Source organism: Entamoeba invadens, assembly GCF_000330505.1.
Source record: "Entamoeba invadens IP1 unplaced genomic scaffold scaff_1105074724328, whole genome shotgun sequence".
Taxonomy (NCBI): Eukaryota; Evosea; order Mastigamoebida; family Endamoebidae; genus Entamoeba; species Entamoeba invadens.
Genome location: NW_004440100.1, coordinates 197438 through 206987, shown reverse-complemented (window position 1 = coordinate 206987; position 9550 = coordinate 197438). Strand labels below are relative to the sequence as shown.

Genomic DNA, 9550 nt, shown 5'->3' with positions numbered 1-9550 from the left:
GTATTTCAATACTCTATACCATTTCGATTAGATCCCGAAAATTTAGGTGATATCATCGCACCAATCCCAAATAAAAAAAATCAAAAACCAAAGTTGGAAGTTTCGCAGCAAAACGTCCGATATAAAAGGGCTATAGAAACAACTGCAAATCAAGACGATGTGTATTCTTTGTGATCTTCAGTATTACAGAAATCAACTCTCTCCACTGGATGAGAGGAGTCAAACCACATGTGAAGAAGTCTTTAATTGTTTAACACATGTCTTTGGGATCTTATTTGCAATCTTCCAAATGAAAGCGATGTTCCGGTTATGTGGACGGAAAGGATTTAGTACGACAAAGAAGACTGCAGTGATGTTCTTTTGTATTAGTAGTTTAGTATTATATAGTAATAGTACTTTATATCATCTATTTAATTTGGTGACGCCCCAATTCATTCGACTTCGATACATCTTCCAAAGACTCGATCACTTAACTATCTATTTGATGATCACGGGATGTTATGTCAGCTTCATCTTATCTCGGCTATTTGAGAAAGGGTATGTCAAGAGTGGGATAGTCGTCATCTGTTCGATAGCAGTGATGGCGATCACAGGGATTCTATTCACCTTATTCTCTCCACCAACTTCCAATATGGATGTCATTATGTATTTATGTATGGGGTTCTCTTGTATTCTAGTCGCTCCAGGGTGGTTTTATTTCTGCCCAACTTCGTTGTTACTTTGGTTGTTTACTGGGGGAATCACCTATTTCTTAGGTACACTCTTCTTTTCGTGGGACAAATTGGTTTGTTTATTTGTTCATTCCGTCATTACAATCACGTCAAATCGTGATTGTAATAAGAGATATGATCTCAACTATTATAATCATATTATCTAATAATTAATAATTATTTTATATAATTATTAATTATATAAAATAAAATGTACAAGGTTATTCAAAACTATTTATTTATAATTAATGTACTATAAAGTAACACATAGTATTTGAACCATACGATTTGGCATATTGTTGTCTTATTAGCTAACATTCAACACTCATTTGCTGTATTAATTGCCATCGACGACGAGGGACAAGAGAAGTCCAATACCTTCTGGTCATCATTTTCCCAGCCTGTAGTTCAAATGAAAGATTTTATAGTTGAACGGTTCTTTTGGGCCGAGCGTGTAGCTGTTGAGCGATTAACTTCACAGAAAGAGGAGTGAAATTTTTTGAATGAATACATTTATTATACTGTTTAGTTATTTAAACTAATCTCTTTGTCTCTCCATCAATCTATTTATATAGCTTTATAATAATAGATATCTAGATAGCTATTCATTGATAAAGATTAATATATCTATTAATATCTCTTTAGATTATTATTAATAGATAGATATTAATAGATTTTGTTATTCAAAGACCTATTGTCATTCATCAAAACTAAAAACTGTTATTGTCATAATGAACGACGTTCCTGTCGTCTATACCATTTCCCCATTTCTAATATCGGATTTTGTCCTCGACATATGTGGAGGAGGCGATTATGAGCGTTCACCTTTGGTCATCACAACAACACCGACGCCGTGTCAATACTTCGAATTGCAAACCAATGGCAACATTCTATGTCAGAAGACTGGGATGGTCTTATTTGCTTCCAACGAGGATGATCCCACCCGTTATGAAGTTCTTCAGTGTCGTCCCAATTTAAGTGCTCGACAGTTGTGGGATGTTCGTTGGAACAATCGGAAAGGGTGTACCATATGGAGTGTGAAATATCCGACTCTTTGTATGACCATTGAAGATGGTCAATACTCAGATGACACCTCCATAGTCCTTCAACCCTATGACAAGAGTGTCAATCAGCACTTCATTCTTACTCAACACATTATTTAATATCCATTTCATCTGATTTACAAGTGATTATTCTGTATTATTCTTATTAGTTCTTTGTACTAAACGTATTAATAAAAAAGTCTTATTGGAGTTCAGAGACGGCAGTCTGCTCCTCAGTCTTCCTATTGAGGAATCGAGAGATCCACCCAAATATAATCCACACGCCACCAATGATAGCCGCAGTCGAAGCAATCGAATGCGCAAAGGAGTGGTCCATCATCTCGTTGATGACGATATATGGCGACAACTCATATTTAAAGAAGACGCCCGGTTGTGTGAATGTCGGTCCATACGTGACGGGGACAAACCGCTCGTTAATCGAGAGTTGATAACTTCGAGTCGTATGAGTGGGGTATTTGTTGAGTGTTGGAATCACATTGATATAATACGTGTATCGTGCGTTGTCGTATCCCTTTAAAGTGTATTCTTTGCCATTCAGGGGTGTCTCTCCCGCATGTGTTGTGTATGATGGGGTATTCGAAAATGCCAAATTGTTGATGAAATGTGTCGGGTTGAAACTCTTCATTTCTTGCATAGTGAATTGATGGGTGTGCATTTGCGTGTGCTACACATTACTATTCTGTATAGTTTCATAAACTATATTTATAAATTAGATACATATATAGTTTATTTAACTAGTTAAATAAAAACAAACTTTCTGTGTTGCTGTGATCACTTGATTTGTACGTTGTTGTCGATACGCGATCTTACCAAAAGCGACATGGAACTCCCCAGAGACTCGACTGACCTTCATCGTCCCATGCATGCGACACCCCCCAAAGAGTCGATCGTCAAATTTAATCCCTTCCGTCACACCAAGTTGGAGACTTCCTGTGATCTCCGTCACGTCAAACCCAAAGTCCGCACATTTCATATTTGGAAAAGTGATGTCGACGTTAATATAAATGTTTGGAAGCACTCCGGCCTTGACGGTATCGACATCGACGTGAGAGACCCAGTTAGGGTTCATGAAGTTATAAGCTTCGTTAAAGATTAATATCCCTATAATAGCATATGAGATGATAGATAGTATTCCTGTCGCATTAGATTTGATCTTCACATTATTCGGCACCTTCGGAAACATGTCAAATTGTTTTAAAAAGCGGAAGATGTAGCTTTTCATGCCTGTTTGTTATATTCAGTTCTTTGAGTTACACGTCTTCACTTTTATTAAATAGTTTTAATTATAATAACTATTACAATTACTAGGAGTACTCTAGTTTATTATTTAATAAATTTATTAATAAGAAATAGTTTCTACTCACCCAAGTGTCTTAGTGTTAAAACGGCATTAGAACTAAAGCGACGCCTTCAGCGGATACAAGATCAGCTGTTTCTCGTCTTGATAAGTTGCTATAATCTTCCCTTCAAGGTGATGAGTCTTAAGTACCAAAGGTTTAGTCTTTGTATCAAAATTGATGACGTGGACTTCTCCAGTCTCTCCAATGACGACATAGACCACTGACTTCCCTTCTTCTTTAGTGACCACAAACATGTCAGTGACATCCCCGCGATATTTCCCAAATGGCATAGTGTATTTGTCTTCCATCGGGCGACGTGTTGGTGTTGTCTCTCGGTAGTTACTTCCCGTGTCGAAAATGGCCATAAAGTCCTTCATCCCGACGGCCAAGTTTTTTTTTCGCAGAGTACTGCGCAGTGGACGGGGCAATTCTGCTTCATCTTCAAATAGTCCATCTGACTCGAATTGATCTTAATAAACAAACAGAAGAACTTTGTCCCATCCCACACCGCAAAGACGCCGTCTTGACTTCCTGTTAAGATGTTTCCATTACCAAGTCTTGTAATAGTAATGATCACACCATTATGTGGAGAGATTCTATTATGATGCAAATGTTGCATGAACATCGCCTTGTCATCTTTATAAGGAATTGTATATAACGAGACCTCAAAAACTCGAGTCATCGTCCCTTTCTCTATTATATATGGCGTTAATCGACTCCCACTCACTAATAAATCACACCCAACTACTAATGAAGCATTGTAGTAATAATCTTCGTCCGTGCGTTCGATCTTCTTTTCAAGTTTCCCATCTTTCCCCCATATACAAATCAATTTGTCGTTGCCTAAAGATACTATTTTGTTGTTCACCGTTTCTAACTTCCTCACCATCCCTTCATGGCCTTTCATGTCTTCAGTAATCACGACTAAGTCCCCCATTTGCTTTAAATCAAAGACCGAAACAGAATTGTTAAACCCAATCCCTATCTTCTCGTCGTGAATTAAACACATACACTTGATCGATCCGGTCGTTCTCATGTCATTCTCTATATCTATGTTGAAATAATTCGTCGCTTCTCCCATTTGAAACTCCCCATCCTTCTCAAATCGTTCAACTTCCTTCACTGCTTCATCCCGTCCTTGCGACTTCAAAACACCTATGATCTTCTGCTTCGCAAGTACGCCAGTCGGAAACCCAAAGAACTGGACCTCACGCTTTTTCTCGTACGTGGACATGTCATACACGATAACCTTCCCGTCCGTGGTTCCTAAAATGAGAGAATTGGATATGCGAGAAACAACAAAACACTCGACAGAACACTCGGTCTCCAACACCTTCTGTTGGTCGCCTTTGGCGCGCTGTGTTTTGAAAAACGACATGCTTTATTAGTTCTTTTGAGTTAAAAATGGCATTGGAATTGATTAACTATTAGTTGTAGTATTTAAAACTAAAAGAACCCTAAATATCGATGATTATACCAACAAATGTATACCAACAAAACTGCCAATTCAAGATAAAGAAACACACAATTAACATGAGGCGGTTTTTAAAGCAAAACCCCGCTCCAAAATTCCGTCACAACAAAAATCTTGTTTTGTTCAGTGCAGGTTGGTCGGTGGTTGTGGCGGATTTTGTGGTTGATTTGTGGTAAGCTCCGTGGTTTCTTCAGTTTCGTCGTCGACGTCTACCCCAATCAATTTCTTGAGTTCTTTGTTATCGTGAACGATGACATTCTCATTCGAGTGGCTCACGAGTGAATACAAGTACTTGTTTATATCTTCCCCTATTTTTTCTATTTCCTCGGAATCAAAACACGGGCCGGAGTCTTTTTTTGTCACTTTATACACAGTTTCCAACTTTATAGTGTCCTTTTTACCCTCAGTCAGTCTCGACTCAAACACATATCCGACCTTTCTGAGCTCTTCAATGAGTATATTCATCGACTCGGCTCGTTTATTCGTTTTGAATCGTCGAGCAGAAGTTTTTTCACTGACCCCGTTATTGATGTCGATTCTCCGCTTCTCCAAACACCTTTTCTCAACTTCCTTCTCAATTTCTATCCGTTGGTGCGTATCAGCAGACTCAACAACAACCACTCGAATGAACTGTCTTGTGACACTGCTTTTCTTCAGTGGTTTTCCAATTGACACGTTATTCGTGAGAGAAAGCAGCGCGATGAAAATCGCTTGTTGCGATGCTTGGTAGTTCTGGAAGTCTCTTAAAACACTTTGTGACTTTGAAACTGTCTCGGTGGATGCTTTTTGTTGCTTTGGGTGAGGCTTACTAGGAAAGAGGGGAAGGTAGTGTGTCTTTTTTCTTTCATTTTTTTCGGTTCTTATTTCTGTTCGTTCCACCTTTTCAATCTTAGTGGGCTTTTGTGACAACTTCTCATCACTAATTGGCGGGTTGCTAATTGTCGTTTTGGTGTTGAAATCCGTTTGAGTTGTATGCATCACGTCTTTGTTCATCTATTTACAAAAGAACTTTTTTCTCTTTTTCTTTATAACAATTCTTATAAAAAATTATAAATATACAATAAATCAACCATTCTGTTTTTAGAAAGAGGGTAAAACAAATGTTATAAGTATAAAATCATTATGATTTTTTTATTAGAGTAATATATAATTATTAATACTAACTTTATTATATTTATTACCATAATATAGTTCGTTAAAATGTTAGAAATTTATTATGAATTTATTTCCCAATAATGAAAACAATAAAAAAAAATTATTGAAAACTATGTTTTTTATTAATTTAGTGTTTATCTAAACCAAAACAAGTACTATATATTTACTATATTATATAAGTGAATTATTTTAAATGTTTACAATTTATTGGATAAATAAACAAATTTACTGTTAATTTATTTTTTTTACTTAAAATTTAACAAGACAAAAATTAAATGATTGTGTATATATGATGTGGGTTAGATCTTTACCTTTGTCACTGAAAGCCCCATTTAGTGACAAAGGTAAAGATGAGACGGTACAAATCCCAAATCTCATTGAAATTAACATAAGAATGAGGCAAACCATTAACTTCTCTTGAGTTTATAAGTATTAATTAATAAATCATCTTCTTTAAGTCTCTATTAATTTACATAACTATAATATACTAAATTTTATAGTATTCATATTTTCTATTTTGGTATAATTAAGTTATTAATAAATATATAATATATATTCTATACAAAAATATTCTATATATATTAGTAAAATAAACAATAAAAAACTAAATGAGCGCAACAGTAAAACACACAAGTGATTTTCGAAAATGATGAAAGACACAAAGAGGAAAAACAAAAGAAAAAACGACTGAAACTCAAAAGAAACTTAAAAAGCAAAGATGAAAGCTGATCAATACACCACTTTAGTAGACAGTTCCATCCGTCGTAAAGTAGTAGAAGGGACTATTCCAATCATTGTCAGAATACCATTTAAGGCTGAAGACAAATACACTCTCTACAATGCGTCGAGAAACGAATACCTCCCAATTCTTCTTCAAAGCTCTATTCAAGACTTTTTGGCCGACGTCGAACAACAGCCAACCGCATTAGCTTTTTTCATCAACGACCAACCAATTAAATGGTGTTGGCCAATTGGAGTCATTTTCGACGCATTACACAACGGATCACTTCCAATGGAAATCACTCTTGGTGTTGTTTGTGTCTTCAATACTCTAACTTAACTTACATTGTAATTAACATTGTTCAAGTGAACGAAAATGGTCGTGTGCTTGACAAATGAAATAACAAGTAGAACGTGAACGACGTCAAATTCCAGCCGTACGAAAACGAAGAGTCAATCAAGAACTTCCACATCCAACAGTTAAAAGAAAGTGTCTATCTTCGATTCAAAACTATTCAACCAATTAGAAAGCTGGAGGTCGGACTTATCCCCCCACTCTGGGAAGCACATGCACAAACAAAACTGGAGGATTACGAAAAGGTTTATAACCCACTTGTTATCACAGACGAAGACTGGGACTGTGTCCCCATTCACTGGTACTTTGGCAATGGGAGGCGTTACACAGACGCAATACTCACACTGACTGAAGGGAAGCTGACGACAGTAGGTGACGGCGTGAAAATATTTTTCAATGAACGTGAGATCGATCAACAACAGGAAAAATTGGTCGTACTCAAAGACGGAAAGATAGAAGAAAACAAATTTGTGGTGATTATCCAGGGCGTCACAGTGCCATTGGATACGCCTTTACTTTGGTTGGCACTTAATATGTCAGGGTCGGATATGTTTTTGCACATTGTTGTTAGGCCAGCGGATGATTTATTAATTACAATTTGAACTTTTTAAGGTTGAAAATTTGGCGTGGTAGAGAGGAAAAACCTAAATTAATCAATTCAGTCAGTCGCTCTCCATTTTTCAAAAATCAGTTTGACCATTCCAGGAACATTCTGGTCAACCGTTCCAACACAAGCAACCAAACAATTCTCGACAATGACGTCAGTGATTTGCTTTGGCGTTCGGACCCAGACTACTCCATTCACACCGACAGCAACTTCACATGGGGTGTATTGCCCGATAGAAGGTAACACACAGCACCCATCTCCCATAATTCGTCGGCACATCGACTGTGGCAAATTGAAGGTCCACCCGCCAACCAACGGGCCAAAGCCGTCTTCCATTTTTCTTTGCGAAATGCAAGCAACTTGCGGAACGCCTTTTGTATCAATCACTCGACAATAGACGGAGTCCCCTTCGTTTAAATTTGGTTTGGTCTTTTTGGTCGCATTTTCAAATGCCAAAAGATCTAGGGTTGCGTCGCAATACGCCCCAATATTAACATAGTAAAAGTCTTTGGTCCTTCGGCGAATTAAGCCAACCACGACATCACCAACACTCGGGTGGTATTTTTTAATATCGCTATAGACGTAGTAGTACTTCGTGTCAGACTGATACTTCAATACACCCGCACGCGAAACAACAGGCATACCCTCCTTCGATATAATCCCATCACCAAACCGTGAGCCTTTTTCGAACTTGAACGTGCTCCCTGGAAACACAACAGATACTGAGGAGAATCCACTCCGCACACTCATTTTTCCTTTTTTAGTTGCCTCTCTTCAGTCCTTTCTTTCCACTTCTTGAATCTTATGATTTGTTATTTTATTTATAATTTATGTTACTATATAATATAGTTTTCCAAATTTGATTTTTTTCTTTTTTATTCATTTTGAATTATTACGTAAAATAATAATATAGTTAATGTTGTTAATAAAATTATTAATATAAATAATATAAACGTTTTTGGGAAACTACGATCTAATTTTATTTTAATAAAATTTAAGTTATACCAACAGATGATGTTAAGAAATAAAAATAAAAGAATGATGCAATCTCACTGCAAGAAAATATGATGTGTGGAATGAACTTGAAAATAAGGAAGGAAAAAAATAGCAATAAACACGAAGCGCTCCAATATATTTTTGAGCCGAGACCTGGGTTTTCTCGAAGTCTTGCGAATTGACAAATGAGTAGTATCTCAGCATTTCTTTTGCAACGTCCTCGACGTTCTCGAGGTTGTAATCGTTTGCACACAGAAGAGATCTGATGTCACAGTTTTGGAGGATCCCAGCAGTGACAACACATCCCAGTGCAATTTCAAGTGGTTGGTATATAACAATAACGTCTGTGAAGTACGCGTCGTTCAAAATGGATTGTAACGTTTCACAAAAGAACTCTGGGAGACTGGAAGAGTTTTTAATGTCTTCACAATCCTTTTCAGGATGCCACACTATTAAAGAATGTTTCATTGACTCGATTAAAGTCCTCTCGAAGTCGATTAAATCATGGATGGTGAATGGAAAGTCAATTGTCTTTTTAGAGACATCAATAATGATTTGTGGAGAGATGACACAACCCTCGACTTTTGAGGCAAACATAACGGAAGACGCAGCAACAATCCGAGGATCAACTGTTTTACCAACTTCCTTCTCCGCAAAAAATCGACGGTAATAGACAGTTGACGTCGAATATATCCGATGAGACGCTTTTGTGTATGAATGTGGGGTTGTCTGGGAACATAGACGGCGAATGTATTTGATGATCTCAATGTGAACCGCCCATTGTGTGGTCCAGTCCATAGTCGCTTCGTACGTTTTTAATTTGCTTTTGTTAAAAAGGCCGTACTTCGCGTGACTACTCTCTTCAAACACTGCTCTCCCCTCCATATTGTCTGAACCATTTTCCTTTTTCCCATTTTTTTATTAAAGAAAATAAGGTGGTTTTTTTTAATTTATTTATAGCTTTTGTCTCTATTTCTCTTTTTGAAAAATGAAAAATTTACGAAAAAAAGAAAAAACAATTTAATAATATTATAATACTTTTTATTTTAAATAATTATCACCCGTCACGTTAAAACGGGTATAATTTAAAGGTATTATTATTATTATTATAAAAATAATTTAATATAAT

At 36.6% G+C, this 9550-nt stretch overlaps 8 protein-coding genes across 8 annotated transcripts; 3 read left to right on the top strand and 5 right to left on the bottom strand.

Annotated features, from left to right (window-relative positions):
* Positions 1-289: 289 nt before the first annotated feature.
* On the top strand, positions 290-1203 carry EIN_318650 (hemolysin III, putative; the record flags this gene model as incomplete). The annotated part of the gene is made up of 2 exons (XM_004253729.1): positions 290-784; positions 982-1203. The coding sequence occupies 2 exons, from the start codon at positions 290-292 to the stop codon at positions 1201-1203; spliced, it is 717 nt and encodes a 238-aa protein (XP_004253777.1).
* A 238-nt stretch (positions 1204-1441) lies between these two features.
* EIN_318640 (hypothetical protein) lies at positions 1442-1873 on the top strand (the record flags this gene model as incomplete). The annotated part of the gene is made up of 1 exon (XM_004253728.1): positions 1442-1873. One exon carries the CDS (start codon positions 1442-1444, stop codon positions 1871-1873), a length of 432 nt encoding a protein of 143 aa, XP_004253776.1.
* Positions 1874-1955: 82 nt separating this feature from the next.
* On the bottom strand, positions 1956-2996 carry EIN_318630 (hypothetical protein; the record flags this gene model as incomplete). Its single annotated transcript, XM_004253727.1, has 2 exons — positions 1956-2438; positions 2529-2996. The coding sequence occupies 2 exons, from the start codon at positions 2994-2996 to the stop codon at positions 1956-1958; spliced, it is 951 nt and encodes a 316-aa protein (XP_004253775.1).
* A 174-nt stretch (positions 2997-3170) lies between these two features.
* On the bottom strand, positions 3171-4492 carry EIN_318620 (hypothetical protein; the record flags this gene model as incomplete). Its single annotated transcript, XM_004253726.1, has 2 exons — positions 3171-3485; positions 3524-4492. The coding sequence occupies 2 exons, from the start codon at positions 4490-4492 to the stop codon at positions 3171-3173; spliced, it is 1284 nt and encodes a 427-aa protein (XP_004253774.1).
* A 219-nt stretch (positions 4493-4711) lies between these two features.
* Positions 4712-5581, bottom strand: EIN_318610 (hypothetical protein; the record flags this gene model as incomplete). The annotated part of the gene is made up of 1 exon (XM_004253725.1): positions 4712-5581. One exon carries the CDS (start codon positions 5579-5581, stop codon positions 4712-4714), a length of 870 nt encoding a protein of 289 aa, XP_004253773.1.
* Positions 5582-6461: 880 nt separating this feature from the next.
* EIN_318600 (hypothetical protein) lies at positions 6462-7420 on the top strand (the record flags this gene model as incomplete). Its single annotated transcript, XM_004253724.1, has 2 exons — positions 6462-6776; positions 6875-7420. 2 exons carry the CDS (start codon positions 6462-6464, stop codon positions 7418-7420), a joined length of 861 nt encoding a protein of 286 aa, XP_004253772.1.
* A 56-nt stretch (positions 7421-7476) lies between these two features.
* EIN_318590 (exosome complex exonuclease RRP40, putative) lies at positions 7477-8175 on the bottom strand (the record flags this gene model as incomplete). The annotated part of the gene is made up of 1 exon (XM_004253723.1): positions 7477-8175. One exon carries the CDS (start codon positions 8173-8175, stop codon positions 7477-7479), a length of 699 nt encoding a protein of 232 aa, XP_004253771.1.
* Positions 8176-8442: 267 nt separating this feature from the next.
* On the bottom strand, positions 8443-9306 carry EIN_318580 (cyclin-C1-1, putative; the record flags this gene model as incomplete). Its single annotated transcript, XM_004253722.1, has 1 exon — positions 8443-9306. One exon carries the CDS (start codon positions 9304-9306, stop codon positions 8443-8445), a length of 864 nt encoding a protein of 287 aa, XP_004253770.1.
* Between the last annotated feature and the right edge of the window lie 244 nt (positions 9307-9550).